General features: G+C 54.2%; 1 protein-coding gene across 2 annotated transcripts in view; it reads left to right on the top strand.

Moving 5' to 3' along the window:
• The window catches only part of ZC3H3 (zinc finger CCCH-type containing 3), an 80182-nt gene extending 62455 nt beyond the window's left edge, over positions 1 to 17727 (top strand). Inside the window, exons 10-12 of one of the 2 annotated variants that reach the window (XM_059995269.1) lie at positions 14699 to 14883; positions 15471 to 15859; positions 17560 to 17727. In XM_059995269.1, the coding sequence (XP_059851252.1) occupies positions 14699 to 14883; positions 15471 to 15859; positions 17560 to 17591 (606 nt within the window). In that variant the 3' untranslated portion in view covers positions 17592 to 17727. Of the gene's footprint in view, positions 1 to 2209; positions 2323 to 14698; positions 14884 to 15470; positions 15860 to 17559 lie in introns of those variants that run through there. The other variant, XM_059995270.1, reaches the window with a different exon arrangement.
• The last annotated feature ends 786 nt before the right edge of the window (positions 17728 to 18513 follow it).

Here is an 18513-nt window from a genome sequence, read left to right as displayed (position 1 = left end):
GCCCTCGGCGCCGCAGCTCCTTCTGGGAGGGCCCGCCCCCACGGGCCTGCGGGGCTGGGGGGAGGCTGCACGGGCCGTGGGGGACCCCGGAGAGGCCTCCTCGGTCCCGGTGCCCCGAGAGGGAGCCTCCTCACTGGCCTAGGGGCTGCAGCAAGGCCCGCTGCCACCCTTTCCCCACACACTTGTGAGTGACCGCCCTGCCTCGGGGACCCGTGGTCTGCCGTGGGGGACCAGGCCTGGGCCCTGGGCATGGGGATCGCGTGTCAGTGCGGGGCCAGCTCCCCGGCCCCGGCCCCCGCGTTGCGCACCGCACCCCTCCCTTCCTGTGCCCGGCTCTCTGCAGTCGGTGGAGCCCTTCCCCGAATCCTTTTCCTCCTGCCCCAAGCCTAAGGGCTGGGCCGGCTCCGCAGACCCTGGGCCCCAAGCAGAGCCAGTGATGACCCTGAGGGCAGCCCTTCCTGGAGGCGGGGCCCAGCAGGCAGCTCCAGAGCAACCCAGGTGGGGGGTGGGGCAGGACCCCCAGAGGCTGGGGATGATTATTGTTAGAGATTCCATTTAAATGAAAATATCAAAGCGGTCTTTAAGGTCTGCCTCTATTAGTGGAAGTGCTTACTGCGTCCCTTTCGGGCTGCGAGGCTGCCCCGTGATGGATAGCAGCTTGTAATTATAGGTGGGAAAAGCGCTGAGCAGGCCGGATCCGCGGGAGCAGAAGCAGCAGCCTGGGCCGGCGAGGGTTAATTTTATTCTAAATAATATAGAAAGTGCTGAGTCGTCACCTTGCTCCTGAAGTGGAAGTCCTCAGATGGGCCCCAGAGAGTTTATAATATTCCACCGAATCGAGTGGAATTGTTAACCTTGCTTCATAAAGCGCTGGCTTGTTAAAGAGGCGCGTTCCCTTTTCTTGTGAATAATTTAGGTCCGGAGTAGGTCTCTGCCCCTTCCCCTTCCGGGTGCCGGGTGCTGCTCCTGGGCCTGAGGCTCAGAGGTCAGCCCCTCGTGTCTCCTCACTTTGTCCCTCTGGACTCAGGACACTTGGGGACACGGCGTCCTCCTGTAGGACGCCTGTCACTTCGGGTGGTCCAATGGCCACATGTCACAGGGTCACCGCCACAGAGCTTTCTGCGCAGCCCCGAGTCCCGTCACTCCTGGCGCTGGCGGTGGGGTCGCCTTGTTCCCTTGCTGTCGGGTCCGTGGAGCAGCTGTTAATGCGCGTGCTGTGGGGGACGCCACTGTGAGGCACGGCGCTAACAGCCCTGCTGCTCTGTCCACCGCACTCGGAGCACTGTCACCAGCGCTGCCCTCAGAGGGAGAGTGTCCCTTCCCTGCCTGCACCCACCGGGAGTGGGTAGCAGTGCAGACTCCGCGACTCCCACCAGGACCTCACTGTCGCTGTCCAGTTGCTCACGTGGTCCCCAGGGTGCCTTCTGGCGCTGCAGGACATGCACCCCGCCCTGGAACGGCCATCCCTCCCGGCACCCTGGCTCCTCTTCCTTGTGTTCACAGCTTGTGGTCAGGGTGCTCACTGCAGCTGGGGTGTCGCGTGTCTCCCGCGCCTCCTGCTGCAGCTCACGTGCAGTCTCATTCGCAGCCACCTCTGTACCGACAGCCCCCGCCCGGCTGCGTCCCGGCCCTTGTGCTCCCTCACATACTCTCCTCGACCTCCTTCTCACCCTGCCCCTGCGTGTGTCAGGGTCCGGGCTTCCAGGGGCGCTCTGCCTGCTGGAGAGGCCCCTCCGCCCCTGTCCCCTGCTTCCTCCTGCCCTTCGGAGGCTCTTTGTCCTGGCATATCAGTCTTTGGAGTCACAGACAGCGTCTCCTTGTCACCGCCTGATAACTTGCCCCGGGTACCCTTTCTCAGGCTGAAATCCTTCCTGTTTTTATGGGAGCGTCCTTCCATTTTTCTCCATGTGGGTCTGGTTCCAGGATCTGCCCCCACTCAAGGCCACGCGCCCCTCCTGTACCTTCTCCAGTTTGGCTTTACGAGCTGCAGTGAGGCGGGGTGGAGGTGAGGCTCCGGTTGGGGCTCAGACCCCAGTCCCCTCGCGGCCGTGGCCCTGCACAAGTTGTTCACCCTCTGGGCCTCGGTTTCCTTTCTGTAAAATTGGGATAACGGTAGTACTTACCACGTAGGAAGCTTGTGAATATTAAGACGTTAGTGCAGGGGGCTTCCCTGGTGGCGCAGTGGTTGAGAGTCTGCCTGCCAATGCAGGGGACACGGGTTCAAACCCTGGTCCGGGAAGATCCCACCTGCCGCAGAGCAACTAAGCCCATGTGCCACAACTACTGAGCCTGCGCTCTAGAGCCTGCGAGCCACAACTACTGAGCCCCCGTGCCGCAACTACTGAAGTCCGCGCACCTAGGGCCTGTGCTCCGCAGTAAGGGAGGCCACCGCAGTGGGAAGCACGCGCACCGCAACGAGGGGTAGCCCCCGCTCACTGCAACTAGAGAAAGCCCACTCGGAGCAACAAAGACCCAATGCAGCCATAAATAAATAAGTAAGTAAATACGTACATACGTACATACATTAGTGCAGTGCTTCACAGCCCTTGGAGCAGGCCCTGGGGTGTCAGGGAGGCTCCGGTGTCCCTGTTACCCAGCCTGTGGTGTGAGGTGCGACCTCGCTTCGTTTCTTCCACATAGTGAGCCTTTCCCCGCAGATGCATGCTAAGCTGTCCGTTCTTTCCTCTCTGATTTGTGGTGCCACTTTTTAACGCCAGCTTTATTGAGTACGGTTTACATATCGCCCCGTTCATCTGTTGGGCAGGTGTACGATTCAGTAGGTTTTAGTAAGTTTACGAAGTTGTGCAGCCATCACCACCCCCCGGTGCTGGAGCGTTTCCGTCACCCCAGGACATTCCCTCAGCCCTTTCTGTGGTCGGTCCTGTCTCTGCTGCCCCCCCCACCCCCAGGACACACTAACGTACCTCCGTCTGCGTGAACCAGTCTTTTGTGGGCAGCGCACGCGAGGGAGTCCTACCATGCAGACTTCGGCGTCTGGCTTCTGTCGCGAACGTGTTTCTGAGGATCGTCGTGCTGTGGTCTCGAGCAGCACACGAGCGGCCCTCCACTGTGTGCAGAGACCGCTTTCTGTTTCTCCGCTCGTCGGGGGATGGGCACTTGGGCTGTGGCCAGTGGGGCTGTTGGAGTGAGCCTGCTGTGAGCGTCTGCGGGTCTCAGTGTGGACACAGCCTGCAGGGATAGCCGCCTGCACCGGTCCAGCTCCCACCAGGAATGAGTGAGGGTCTCATTTTGTCACCTCCTTGCCAGCACCTGCCAGCCCTGTCACCCGTTTAAGTGCACAGGACAGTGGTTTTTGGTGTATTACATTTTTAATTTTGTAACTGTAGTAAACTAAATATAACATAAAATTTGCCCTTGTTGAGTATACAGTTCAGTGGCATTAATTACATTTATAATACTGTGCAACACCACCACGGTCTATTTCCAAAACTTTTCCATCACCCCAAACAGAACCTCTGTAAAGAGTCGGCAGTGACTCCCTGTCCCCCCTCTCTCTCCAACTCCTGGCAACCACAGATCTACATTTCGTCTCCATGAATCTGCCTCTTCTAGATATTTAACATAAGTGGAATCTTACAGTATTTGTCCATTCATGTCAGGTTTCTCCCGCTGAGCACCACGCGTTCAGGGTTCACCCCTTTTGTGGCTGAGCGATGGCCCATCGTGCGTCCAGACCACACTCGTTTGTCCCCTCCTCTGGGGATGGACCCGGGGGTTGTACCTTTTGCATGCTGTGACCATCAACGTACGAGTGGCTCTTCAGGTTACTCCTGTCACTTCCTTTGGGTAGAGAGGCACCAGGAGTGGAATTGCCGATTATACGATAATCCTGTATTTAGCTCTTTGAGGGACCACTGGACTTTTCCGTAATGACTGCACTGTTCGCGTCCCCACCGGCAGCGCCCGAGGGTTTCGCTTCCTCCACATCCTCACCCGTGACTTACCTTCCTCATTGGTTAATAGCCATCCAGCGTGTGGCATCTGACTGTGGTTTCAGTTCACAGTGCCTTAGAGATTAATGATGTTGAACATATTTTCACATGCTTCTTGGTCACTGGTCTATCTTCTTTGGAGAAATTGCTCTTCAAGTCCTTGCCTTTTTTCCTTTTTTTTTTTTTTTTTTTTTGGGCTGTGCCCCGTGGCACGTGGGATCTTAGTTCCCTGACCAGGGATCAAGCCCGCGCCCCCTGCATTGGAAGCATGGAGTCTTAACCACTGGACCACCAGGGAAGTCCCTTCTGCCCATGTTTGAATTGGGTTGTTTGGGAGTTTTTTGTTGTTGTTGAGTTATAGGAGTTCTTTATATATTCTGAATACTAACCCCTTATTGGAGACATGATTTGCATATTTCTCTTCTGTGCGTTGTCTTTTCACTCTCTTGGTGGTGTACTTTGATGCATGGAAGTTTTTCATTTTGTTTAAGTGCAATTTATGTATTTGTTTTTCTATTGCCTGTGCTTTTGGTGTGATATCTAACTTATTTTTGTCAAGTCCAATGTCATGAAGCTTTTCCCTTGTGTTTCCTTATAAGAGTTTTATAGTTTTAGCTCTAAAGTTTAGGTCTGTGGTCCATTTTGAGTTAATTTTTGCATATGGTATTAAATAAGGACCCAACTTCATTCTTTTGCAAATGGATATCCAGTTTTCCCAGCACCACTTTTTTAAAAATATTTATTTATTTGGTTGCACCGGATCTTAGTTGCAGCAGCCGAGCTCCTTAGTTGCAGCACCAGGGCTCCTTAGTTGTGGTGTGCGGGCTCCTTAGTTGTGGCATGTGAACTCTTAGTTGTGGCATGCATGTGGGATCTAGTTCCCTGACCAGGGATCGAACCCAGGCCCCCTGCATTGGGAGCACGGAGTCTTATCCACTGCGCCACCAGGGAAGTCCCAGCACTGCTTGTTGAAAAGACTGTCCTTTCCCCATTGAATGATCTTGACACCATTGTTGAAAATTTATTGACCATACTTGGGATGGTTTATTTCTGGCTTCTCTTTTCTATTACATAGGTCTATATGTTTGTGTTTTGATTACTATAGCTTTATAATAAGTTTTGAAATCAGGAAATATGCATCCTTCAAACTTTGTTCTTTGCCAAGGTTGTTTTGGCTATTTGGGGTTCCTTGAGATTCCATGTAAATTTTTGGATGGGTTTTTCTATTTCTGTTTTTTTTTTTTTACAAGGCCTTTTGGATTTTAATAGGGATTGCATTAGCTCTGTATATCACTTTCGGTAGTATTGTCATCTTAGCAATACTAGGTCTTCCAGTACATGAATGCATGATGTGTTTTCATTTATTTAGACCTTCATTAATTTCTTTCAGCAGTATTTTGTAGTTTGCAGTGTATAAGTCTTTTGCCTCCTTGGTTAAATTTACTTACTCCTGAGTGTTGGGCTTCCCTGGTGGCACAGTGATTAGGAATCCGCCTGCCAATGCAGGGGACACGGGTTCGAGCCCTGGTCCGGGAATATCCCACATGCCGCAGAGCAACTAAGCCCGTGATCCACAAGTACTGAGCCTGCGCTCTAGAGCCCACGAGCCACAACCACTGAGCCCACGTGCCACAACTACTGAAGCCCGAGCGCCTAGAGCCCGCTCTCTGCCACCGCGGTGAGAAACCCCCGCACCGCAATGAAGAGTAGCCCCCACTCGCTGCAACTAGAGAAAGCCCGCGCGCAGCAACGAAGACCCAGTGCAGCCATCCATAACTAAATAAGTAAATAAATAAATCCTGAGTGTTTTATACTTTTTGATGTTATTTAAATGGGATTGTTTTTTAATTTCCTTTTTAGATCATTCATTATAAATGTATAGTAATGCAATTGATTTTTTTTTTTTTTTTTTTTGCCGTACGCGAGCGCCTCACTGCTGCGGCCCCTCCCGCCGCAGAGCACAGGCTCCGGACACGCAGGCCCAGCGGCCATGGGTCACGGGCCCAGCTGCTCCACTGCACGTGGGATCCACCTGGACCGGGGCACGAACCCGTGTCCCCTGCATCGGCAGGCAGACTCTCAACCACTGCGCCACCAGGGAAGCCCCTGCAGTTGATTTTTGTGTGTTCATTTTATATCCTAAAATTTTGCTGAATTCACTTATTAACTCTAACAATTTTTTTGTGGATTCTTTAGGGTTTTCTACATACAAGATCATGTCATCTGCTAACAGAGATAATTTTCTTCCTTTTTGATTTGGATGCCTTTTAGTCTTTTCTCTCTCCCTCCCCCCCTCCCTCCCTCCCTCCCTCCCTCCCTTCTTTTCTTCCTTCCTTTTTTTTGCCGAATTGCTCCGGCTAGAGCTTCTAGTAGTACGTTGAATAAAAGTGAACAACGGGGCTATCCTAGCTTTCAGTCTTTCACTGTTGAGTATGCTGTTAGCTAAGGGCTTGTCGTACGTGGCCTTTATTATGTTGAGGTTATTCTCTTCCAGTCCTAGTTTATTTGGTGTTTTTATTATGAAAATGTGTTGAGTCCTGTCAAATCTTTTTTGTGTCAATTGAGATGATCATGTGGGGTTTTTCCCTTCACTCTATTAAGCTGGTCAATAAACATATTGATCACATTGATCAGTCACAATTATATTGATTGATTTTTGGATGTTGAACCATCTTTGCATTCCGAGACTAAATCCCACTGGATCACGAGGTATAATCCTTCTAATATGCCACTAGTTCAGTTTTATAGTATTTTGTTGAGGATTCACATCTGTATTCATAAGTAATATTGATCTGTAGTTTCCTTTTCTTGTAGTGTCTTTGTCTGGTCTTGGAATCAAGGTAAGACTAGCCTCATAGATTGTTTTGACTGTTGTAAGTTAGGAAGTATTCTTGCCTCTTCAGTTTTTTGGAAGAATCTAAGAAGAATAGGTATCAGTTCTTCTATACATGTTTAGTAGAGTTCACCTGTTGAAACCATCTGGTCTTGGGCTTTTCCTTGTGGGGAGGCTTTTGATTACGGATTCAGTCTCTGCACTATACAGTTGACCCTTGAACAGCACGGCGGGGGGCAGTCAGGGGCACCAACACCCTCCACCCGCCGGCGCAGTTGAAAATCCACATACAACTTTACAGCTATTCCTCCGTGTACGTGGTTCCCTGCCAGCTGCTCTTGGTGTGATGAGTCGTTTCCTATTGAAACCTGGATGTTTGGGCTGTTATGAGAGTCCGGATCTTATTTAAACCTTCTGTTTCAGCAGGTTTCCCCTGAGTCCACTCCAGGAGGTGGGCAGGGGGCGTGCAGGTAGAAATCCTGGTTCCCCCACTCGGCCTTCACTGACCCCTGCGGAGGGGTCTCCCTGGTGGTCCTGGGTGGATGGCAGTACTCGCTTCCCACTCAGCCTCCTCCGGCACCATCCTAGCAGGGCAGGGAGGGATGCCAGGGTCAAGGCTCGCCACTCAGCCTTTGCTGGCCCGGGTGCGAGGGAGCCACCCCTTATCCGCACCCACTGACAGTTCCGAGTTGTCAACTTCTTCTGCTCCAGGTCAGGATGACGAGGCAACAGGAAGTCCCAAGAGCCACCACCACGTCACTTCTTGGGTCCCCAGGTCCCTGGTGGCCTGCCTCCTCTCCACCTTTTATGGTCTTCCTGCGGTTGTCAGGGTTTTGGTGGTGCTTAGTGGAGGAGTAGGGACAAATATGTCTCCTTCGTCTTCCAGGAAGTGACAGTCCCTTCTATTTCTTATTTTGCCAGTTTTGACTTATTTTCCCCCAGAAATTGATCTGTTTTATCGAGGTTTTCAATGTATTGGTGTGCCTTTGTGTGTATAACATTCCCCATTGCATCTTGAGCTCTTAACCTTTTCCATCTGTATTTTCTCGCCTTTTCTCTGGGCTGTCTCGCCCGAGGCTTGCCCATCTAATTGTCCTTTTCAGACAACAGGTCTCACCCTTGGGATCAGCTTCTGTTGCTGCAGGGCCCTGGTCTCGCAGTGGCCTCTGATGCCCTCAGAAGGAGTCCAGCGGGCACCTTGACTGGGAGGGGGCGGCTTGTTCTCTGCATGGGCCCCGGCACAGAGTGCTCGTCATTTATCGTGTGATAAGCATCTTCTTTGTGATCGTGTAGACTTACCGAAAAGTTGCAGATAGTGCAGAGAAGGGTCCGCGCACCCTTCACCCAGGCTCCTGCACTGCTAGTATCTTGTCTTTTTTTAATATCATTTTGGTAAGTGCCATTTATTTATTTATTTGGTTAGTTAGTTATTTAAAATATTTATTTATTTATTTTTGGCTGCGCTGGGTCTCTGTTGCTGCACGTGGGCTTTCTCTAGTTGTGGCGAGCGGGGCCTACTCTTAGTTGCGGTGCGCAGGCTTCTCATTGGGTGGCTTCTCTTGTTGCGGAGCACGGGCTCTAGGCACGCGGGCTTCAGTAGTTGTGGCTCGCGGGCTCTAGAGCGCAGGCTCAGTAGTTGTGGCGCACGGGCTTAGTTGCTCCGCGGCGCGTGGGATCTTCCTGGACCAGGGCTCAAACCCGTGTCCCCTGCATTGGCAGGCGGATTCTTAACCACGGCGTCACCAGGAAGACCCTAGTGTCTTACGTAGCTGTAACTGTCTGTCAGAACTAAGAAGTTAGCGCTGGTGCGTTACCACCACCTACCACTTCCTATTCCTAGGTTCTTTAATCTTGACGAACAAAAGCTCTTAATTTTTTTTTTTTTTTGCGGTACGCGGGCCTCTCACTGTTGTGGCCTCTCCCGTTGCGGAGCACAGGCTCCGGATGCGCAGCCTCAGCGGCCATGGCTCACAGGCCCAGCTGCTCCGTGGCATGTGGGATCTTCCCAGACCAGGACACGAACCCGTGTCCCCTGCATCGGCAGGCGGACTCTCAACCACTGCGCCACCAGGGAAGCCCAAAAGCTCTTAATTTTAATGGAAATATTATTATTCATCTCTCTTTACAGTTTGCACCTCTTGTGCTTGTATGAGACCTCCTTCCCCACTGCATCCTGTGGTCGGATCTTTGCCATTTAAGACGTTCCCCACCAGTCCAGCTGGAAGTGATTTTGTGTCTGTGTAGGGGACCAGTGTTGTTTCGCCCACACACCTTGCACTGAAGAGCCCCTTTGCCCTGTGGATCTGTCATGGGCCCCTCTGTAGTCAGGTTTCCTTGGACAGTTGGTATCTGTCTCTCCAGTGAGTCTTCTGCCCATGATCAAGGCACACCGTCTCTAGTTATACAGGGTTCTCCTTTGATGTCGTTTAATAAAATTTTTGTTTTTGAATTTTATTTATTTTTTTATACAGCAGGTTCTTATTAGTTATCTGTTTTATCCATATTAGTGTGTACATGTCAATCCCTATCTCCCAATTCATCCCACCACTACCACCACCACCCCCGCCACTTCCCCCCGCTCTGCCTTGGTGTCCATACGTTTGTTCTCTACATATGTGTCTCTATTTCTGCCCTGCAAACCGATTCATCTGTACCATTTTTCTAGGTTCCACAATTATGCATTAATACATGATATTTGTTTTTCTCTTTCTGACTTCACTCTGTATGACAGTCTCTAGATCCATCCACATCTCTACAAATGACCCAATTTCGTTCCTTTTTATGGCTGAGTAATATTCCATTGTATATATGTACCACATCTTCTTTATCCATTCATCTGTCGATGGGCATTTAGGTTGCTTCCATGACCTGGCTATTGTAAATAGTGCTACAGTGAACATTGGGGTGCATGTGTCTTTTTGAATTATGGTTTTCTCTGGGTATATGCCCAGTAGTGGGATTGCTGGGTCATATGGTAATTCTATTTTTAGTTTTTTAAGGAACCTCCATACTGTTCTCCACAGTGGCTGTATTAATTTACATTCCCACCAGCAGTGCAGGAGGGCTCCCTTTTCTCCACACCCTCTCCAGCATTTGTTGTTTGTAGATTTTCTGATGATGCCGATTCTGACTGGTGTGAGGGGATACCTCATGGTAGTTTTGATTTGCATTTCTCTAATAATTAGTGATGTTGAGCAGCTTTTCATGTGCTTCTTGGCCATCTGTATGTCTTCTTTGGAGAGATGTCTATTTAGGTCTTCTGCCCATTTTGGGATTGCATTGTTTGTTTTTTTAATATTGAGCTGCATGAGCTGTTTATATATTTTGGAGATTAATCCTTTGTCTGTTGATTCGTTTGCAAATATTTTATCCCATTCTGAGGGTTGTCTTTTCGTCTTGTTTGTAGTTTCCTTTGCTTTGCAAAAGCTTTTAAGTTTCATTAGGTCCCATTTGTTTATTTTTCTTTTTATTTCTATTACTCTAGGAGGTGGATCAAGAGAGATCTTGCTGTGATTTATGTCAAAGAGTATTCTTCCTATGTTTTCCTCTAAGAGTTTTATGGTGTCTGGTCTTACATTTAGGTGTCTAATCCATTTTGAGTTTATTTTTGTGTATGGTGTTAGGGAGTGCTCTAATTTCATTCTTTTACATGTAGCTGTCCAGTTTTCCCAGCACCACTTATTGAAGAGACTGTCTTTTCTCCATTATATGCCCTTGCCTCCTTTGTCATAGATTAGTTAACCATAGGTGCATGGGTTTATCTCTGGGCTTTCTATCCTGTTCCATTGATCTATATTTCTGTTTCTGTGCCAGTACCATATTGTCTTGATTACTGTAGCTTTGTAGTATAGTCTGAAGTCAGGGAGTCTGATTCCATCCAGCTCCGTTTTTTTTCCCTCAAGACTGCTTTGGCTATCGGGGTCTTTTGTGTCTCCATACAGATTTTAAGATTTTTTGTTCTAGTTCTGTAAAAATGCCACTGGTAATTTGATAAGGATGGCATTGAATTTGTAGATTGCTTTAGGTAGTATAGTCATTTTCACAGTATTGATTCTTCCAATCCAAGGACATGGTATACCTCTCCATCTGTTTGTGTCATCTTTGATTTCTTTCATCAGTGTCTTAAGAGTTTTCTGAGTACAGGTCTTTTACCTCCTTAGGTAGGTTTATTCCTAGGTTCTTTAATTTTTTTGATATGTAGGCAAATGGGATTATTTCCTTAATTTCTCTTTCTGATCTTTCATTGTTAGTGTATAGAAATGCAAGAGATTTCTGTGCATTAATTTTGTATCCTGCATCTTTACCAAATCATTGATTAGCTCTAGTAGTTTTCTGGTGGCATCTTTAGGGTTCTCTATGTATAGTATCACGTCATCTGCAAACAGTGACAGTTTTACTTCCTCTTTTCCAATTCGTATTCCTTTTATTTCTTTTTCTTCTCTGATTGCCATGGCTAGGACTTCCAAAACTATGTTGAATAATAGTGGCAAGAGTGGACATCCTTGTCTTGTTCCTGATCTTAGAGGAAATGCTTTCAGTTTTTCACCATTGAGAATGTTTGCTCTGGGTTTGTCATATATGGCCTTTATTATGTTGAGGTAGGTTCCTTTTATGCCCAATTTCTGGAGAGTTTTTATCATAAATGGGTGTTGAATTTTGTCAAAAGCTTTTCATTTAATAAAATTCTTGCTTATCTTCGTTAGATTTATTCCTGTCACATTTATTATTTTTATCAAGAACACATTTTTAAATGTTATCTTCTCACTGCTCATTGGTGTATGGACAATTTTTTTTTTTTTTTTTTCGGTACGCGGGCCTCTCACTGTTGCGGCCTCTCCCACTGCGGAGCACAGGCTCCGGACGCGCAGGCTCAGCGGCCATGGCTCACGGGCCCAGCCGCTCGGCGGCATGTGGGATCTTCCCGGACCGGGGCACGAACCCGTGTCCCCTGCATCGGCAGGCGGACTCTCAACCACTGTGCCACCAGGGAAGCCCTGGACATACAACTTTTAATATTGATTTTGTTTCCAGCAACCTTGCTAAACTGTATTAGTAATTGTAGTGAATCATCCATAGGGTGGATTCTCTTGGGTTTCTCTACATAAACAGTCGTATCTTTTGAAGTAACGACCGTATTTTCTTCCTTTGAGTTTAAACGCCTTTTCTTTCTTTTTCTGCCCTGCCTGTAAGCCCAGTGTGATATTGACTCGTCCTGGCCGTGGGCTTCCAGCCATGCCCCTTGGCAAGTGAGGCTTTCTGAAAGGTTCTATATTAAGCTAAGGAAGTTCCCTTCTATCACAAATTTGCTAAACTTTGAATTGATGCTGAATTTCATTTTTTTTTAATTTATTTTTGGCTGCGTTGAGTCTTCATTGCTGCACGCAGGCTTTCTCTAGTTGGCGGCAAGTGGGGGCTACTCTTTGTTGCGGTGCATGGGCTTCTCATTGCGGTGGCTTCTCTTGTTGTGGAGCACGGGCTCAAAGCACACGGGCTTCAGTAGTTGTGGCACGTGGGCTCAGTAGTTGTGGCTCACGGGCTCTAGGGCGCAGGCTCAGTAGTTGTGGCGCTCGGGCTTAGTTGCTCCACAGCATGTGGGATCTTCCAGGACCAGGGCTCGAACCCATGTCCTCTGCATTGGCAGGCAGATTCCTAACCACTGCACCACCAGGGAAGTCCCTAAATGTTCTCTTATCATCTAGTTCTGGTCAGGGTTTGGTTCTAAGATTATTCTGGCCCAATAAACTACGTTGAGAAGTATTCTCTGCTTTCCTTTTCTGTGGACCAGACTTCTAACTTTTGAGGTATATCCTCTTTACTAATAACATGAGCCTGTAAGGCTGAGGACTTCTCTCCAAGTGCTGCTTCAGCTGCATTTCACGAATTTTGATGGGTTGTTTTGGTGTTATCATTTGGTTCTAAATATGACCTGATTTCCATTGTTTCTTGTTTGACCAATGAATTATTTAGTGGTGACTTTCTTAATTTCCAGCTCTGCAGGGAGTTTTGTGTGGTTGGTTGGTTTTGCCCCTTCCTCAGTGACCTTGGTCTAAGGGGGACGTCGGGCCTTTGAGACCTGAGACTAGCCCTGTGTCCACCACATCTCTGCATAGATTTTCCTCCATCATTTCACTTTCTCGATAGCTCTCGGACGATTTGAGAAAGTTCTTTACACTCTAGCCTAGGATTCGGTTGTTCTTGGGAGCTAGTTCAGACTAGTTCTTGGGAGCTAGTTCAGCTAGTTCAGACCAGCCATCTCTAGTAGGAAGGTCAGCCAGATGTGAACCCCACGCAGGATTTCACATTTCCTAGTAGCCACCTTAAGAAAGTGAAACAGAAACAGGTGAGATGAGTTTATTTGACCCAGCAGATCACAAATGTCAGCGTGCGACCAGGGAAGAAAGCTCTGTGCCGCCTTTTACCTGGGGCCCCCTGTGCGTTGCACCTGTCACACCGTCCAGGCTCAGAGCAGCCGCGGGGCTCGTGGTCACCGCGGGACAGTGCAGGTCCAGCGCCCTCTAGCCATCTCTCTGTGTGCAGCCCGGTGCTGGGCCCTCTCCACCCAAAGGTCCTTCCTGTCCCCTCTACCTGCCCCGACCCCCTTATTCCCCAAGAGACCCCGAGGGGCAGCCCTGCATGGCCCCAGCGTCTCCATGTGTCTCTTTTATGTGTGCAACAGCGAGGGCGGGGCCACTGGGTTCGGGATCGTGTCACTGGCCAGGCCCAGGGCAGAGGGCCCTGTGGAAGGGAGGGAGGGAGGGAGGGAGGGAGAGCAGGCATTGGCCTGAGCCTGCCTTCTGCTCGGGGGCAGGGCTGAGTCTGCCCAGCACAGGGATGTGGTGCAGGGGTGCTCGGGCTGTTGCCTGCCTGTCTTCATGCCAGCCCCCAGGCTCCAGTGTGAGGGGCTTCTGGTCCCTTGGGGGCAGCGGGGAGCCAGGTGTGGGGCCAAGAATGGGGTCAATGCCCAGATCCTGCTCACAGAATGGGTACACGCCCCGTGGGGTCCTCGGCCGGCTCTGTCCTGGGTGTTGGGAGCAGAGCTAAGATCAGGGACTCTCGGGGCACGTGCCCGGGGAGAGGTGATGGGGCCCGGGAGGAAGACGCTCTCGAGGCTGTTGCCGTGTATTTCCAGTGGCTGTGCCGGTGGGCACCCTCGAGCTGCTCAGGCACCGGGGCTGGTTTTAAACTCCCCCCTGGGTGGGTTTCACAGGGACTCTGCTTGCAGTGGTTCCCATCCGGGCCTGTCTCCAGCATATCGCCTGTCACCTGGCCCATAAGGCTTGCTGTACCTGGCTCTCTCCTGCTGGGTCGGGCCCCCTAAGCCAGCTGTTGGGTGTGGGGAAGAACAGGACCCCCTCCCCTAGAAGAGCCAGGCAAGAAGTGGGACACAGCCCGGCTGCGGAGTTGGGCCCTGCAGCCCCAGTCCTGGGGGCAGGAGGGCCGAGGAAAGGCAGGCCTTGGGCTTGAAGGGCAGAGCTGAGGCTGCCTGTTGCCCGAGCTGCTTGTAGGCCGCCCCCACGGGGTGTAATTAGCACCGTGACAGGTGTGGTGGATCAGGTGTGCAGCCGGCCTCCACCCTGGGCCCCCAGGCCTAGCGCCCCCACCCTGGTCCTCTGCCAGGATGGGTGGGCTGTGGTCAGGAGGAGGAGTTAGCGCCCTGGGAATCGCCACCTCAGCCTGACAGGACCCTCAGCCCAGGCGCAGGGCTGGACTGGGCGGCGCCCTCGACCCTTGGGCTGCTCAGGGGCCCTTCTTGATGGGTGGGGCGTGGGCTGCGGGGCCACTCTGGCCCTCGGGCCTCAGTCCCCCAACAGGAAGCCTTTGGCCCAGGCCTCAGCGGGCGGAGCAGGCAGGGCCACCCCAGTGGCGCAGAGGCCTCCACTGGCTTGCCCAGCCACACCCCTTCTCCCCGCAGTGCAAGAAGAAGCACACGCTGCTGTGTCCCGACTTCTCCCGCAGGGGCGTCTGCCCCCGGGGCGCCCAGTGCCAGCTGCCCCACCGCAACCAGAGGCACCTCGGCCGGCGGGCAGCCACGGCCCCGGCCCCGGAGCCCAACATCACGCCCCCCAGGAGCAGGGCTTCCACCAGCCACGGGCCCAGGTGACGGGGACAGTGGGCGCTGCATGTGTAAGCGCAGGGTGGGGGGTGGTCAGGAAGGAGCCCCCCACCCCGCCGCCACCCAGCTCTGTGGGCTTCAGACCCTAAAAGAAACCTCAGTCCAGAGTCGATCAAGTGACCTCGAGGTGTCCCACCCACTGGTCCCCAGGCTGGGCGGAGCCAAGGGCATCCCTGGCCCAGACCAAGCCATGCAGGGCTGCCCAGCCCCCGCCCTGGGGAGGAAGGTGGGGGCTTCTCAGCTGCCCCCTCCAAGTCCCCAGGAGAGGGGAGGGTCCCAGGTGATGCTCACGGCTGGGGCCCCTGTTGTGCTCACCCCCCTGTGAATGTGGGAGCCCGTGTGCATGAGGAAGGCTGCAGAAAGTGAGGACAGGGTCAGCGTGGCGTTGCTGCAGGTCCTGTAGCGCCGCCAGCCTGTCCTTGGGCCGAGGACCAGCCTTGAACCCGCACGGTGATGCCTGATGGCTGCCGGGGCGGGGCGGCGCCGGGAGCCTTGCCGCCGGGACAGGCAGTATACAGGTGGCCGGCCGGCCGCCCACCCTCACGCCTCTGCTCCCCTTCATTTCCCGCAGGAAGTCCTTGGCCGCCCATCGCCCCACCAGGCAGATGTCCAGCTGCCCCACCTCCGCGGCAGCCGGCTCGGCCTCCACCCCGCCTTCCCCACGGCTCTTAGCTGCAGCCTCAGCCTCCTCTTCCTCCGTCTCCTCCTCCCACTCCTCCTCCTCGCCCCCCTCCCCCTCCTCCCCCCCGTCCTCCCCCTCCCGCCTCTCCCCCTCCTCCCCCTCCGCCTCCCTGCCCCTGGACCTGGAGGAGCTGTCTGTGCCGGAGGAGGCTGCCTCGGCGGGGACGGGCTCCGGCAGCCTCTGCAGGCTGCCCTCCTTCATCTCCCTGCAGTCCTCGCCAAGCCCAGGAGGCCAGCCCAGGACCCCGACCCCCAGGAGCAGCCCCACCAAGGACTCAGGTAGGCAACCCGCCCGCCGGAGCGCAGCTGCACTCTTGCAGTGCCCGCCTCAGACCCACTGGGTCAGAATCTCTAGGCGGGGCCTGGATGGTTCCGGAGAGCTGGCGTGGGCTGGGCGCTGCCGTGCCCTGTCCCTGGCTTGGCAGGTGTGCACCTGCGGGGGCCCACAGGGCCAGGGCCGGCGAGGTGCGAGCACAGCAGCGCCGCCTGCACAGACCGCGCCAGCCGAGGGCTGATTTAATTAGAAAGCACCCATTTCTGTTCATTTGTTCTGGAAGATCACTGCAGGCTCCTGGAGAGAACAGATGTTCCCTCTCCCCCGATGAACATTTGGGGCTTGGTAAATGGCTCCACTCAGCCTTGTTTAGGAGAGAAAAGAGGATTTTATGGCTGCAAACGACCCTTTCTGTAAACATTTTACAGCTCTCTGCGCGTTTGAGTGACGATAAACCCCACGCAGCTCGGCGGGCTGCAAATTTGCGACCATACGGCCGTCATTTTATTGTCATATTTCACGGTCGTAGCGTTAATGGAAGACGCTTGCTGCAGCCTTTGCTAACAGCTCTGCTGAGCTCGCTCACGCCTGCTCAAGCCACCGCGTCCCAGACGCCAGGCTGCGGCCGGGCCCCCCACCCGCCCACCCTGCCTGGCTGGTCACCAGCTCCTTCCATCGGGAGGACACACTGGGGCACGGGGGGAGGGAGCAGACAGCCCGAGGCAGCCACCTTTGAAAATTCTTTTTTTTTTTTTTTTAAAGTAAGATAAGGAGCCCTGCAACCAGCCCCAGAATCAGAGGAAGCAGGCAGGGTGGGTGAGAGGCTGCAGACCCCCACTGTCCTGGGGGCCCCCATCAGCCTCCTTCCCTGCTCAGGCCTTGCTGACCTCCCAGGAGCTGGAAGAACAGGCAGAGGGGGGCCGAGGCCCTCGAGCAGAGGCCGGTGGAGTCTGCAGGCCGGGGGCCCTGGCTGGCTGGGCTGACCTCTAGGCACTGGCTTAGCTGAGCCAGTGACTGGGGTCCTCGGCCCTGAAGTGGGGTCCCAGGAGGAGAGGCGGGCTGGCAGGGGGCACGTGGACAGTGCCGTGCCGATGGGCAGCCACACAGAGGCATCTGTGGTCAGCGGGGCTGCTGGCCTGGAGTGTTCACAGGAGGGGAGGGGCATTGGCACCCAGTGAGCGTGGGCCACACAGGGCAGGAGCCTGCTCTGCTGTGGGAAGCCTCTACCACCGCGCCCCTCCCGCCCCGGCATGTCACCCTGCACAGGGGCCTCAGCCCCGCCCCTCACCCAGCAACTGCTCACACCCACCCTGGCTTTTCACGCCAGGGGCTCCGTCTGGCAGCCTCAGACTTGTCCAGGTGCGAGCCTGTGCTGTGTGTGCGTGCAGGCGGCCTGCATCTGGTGTTTATAGCTCAGCCTGGACACTGCTGTGGCTCCCGCCGTGACCCACCCACTCCCCAGGGGCTATCCCACCTGGCAGGCCTCTGCTCCCCCACCCAGGGGAGCTCTCAGCCCCACAGGCCAGGCCTGCACCCTGCTAGACGCCGGACCCCAGGGAGGGCAGTGGGTGGTGGACGAGAGGACGATGGTGTCAAAGCCCCTCTCCCCATTGCTAGCGGTCCCTGACCCAGAAGCTTTGGGAGGGGGGGCATTCCTCCTGGCTGGGGGACTCCTGGTGCCTGACCTTTGCCCCTCTCGGAACAGGGAAATCGCTGCACATCAAACCCCGTCTGTGAGGCCCAGGGAGCCGGCCCACGCCTACCTCAGCCCTTCATCCCTGGAGAGGAAGGAGACTGCCCGCCACCGCCCCAGAGGAGGGACCGCTTGCCACAGGGCGCCCCCCCAGGGGCTGCAGGGCCGTCGCTCTGCCCGCCTGGCTCTCAGCCCTGCGTGATCAGTGCCCAGGCCTCACCTCCCTCGGGCTGGGCTCCACCCACCCACCCACCCCGGGTTCTTCAGCCTTGCCCCGAGGGGTGCCCGGCAGGGCTCACCCCCAGGCCCGTCCCCACTGTGGGTGCGGCAGCGGCCATGCAATGCGCGCCCCCCCACCCCCACGCCGGTCCTCCCGCAGACCTCCTGCCCAGGGAGGGACTGCCGGGCAGGCCTCCCTGGCGGGTGTTTTGTGTTCAGCAATAAAGGTTCTGTCCTGTGTCCTCGTGGCTGTCCTGACTGCCACCCCACCGCTGCCCGGCCTGCCCAGAGGCCCCAGAGCGTCCCCAGGGGTGCCACCCCAGGGTGGCCTGGAGGCCTGAGATTGAGGGGAAGGTGAGGGGCAGGCCACAGACCCCCCTCCAGTGGCCCCCCACTCATTCTCCACCTGCCCGCCTGGCCCTGGTGAGGCGGAGGCACAGCCCCTCCGTGCCTTCGGGCAGGAACATGGGCCACTTCCCTGCCACCCCTAGATGGCTCAGAGGGTTGGGGCAGCCTGTCCCCCACGGCTAGGCCAGTGTGATTTGTGGCTGGGAGAGACCCAGGAGGGGCCTGCCTGCATGTTGGATGCCACCGCCTGGGGCCAGAGGACCTGCCCCAAGCTGGCACCTGGCCTGGGACAGGGCGGCCCGAGGGAGGAGGCAGCGTCTCTGGCCCCTGGGCTTGGGGAGCCCTGGCGGAGAGCACGGGGGCCTCGGACAGGGCCTGGCCCCCTGCTGGATGCCACTG

This window comes from Delphinus delphis, chromosome 17 (assembly GCF_949987515.2).
Source record: "Delphinus delphis chromosome 17, mDelDel1.2, whole genome shotgun sequence".
In the NCBI taxonomy this organism is placed as follows: Eukaryota; Metazoa; Chordata; class Mammalia; order Artiodactyla; family Delphinidae; genus Delphinus; species Delphinus delphis.
This window is presented reverse-complemented; position numbering and strand designations above follow the sequence as displayed.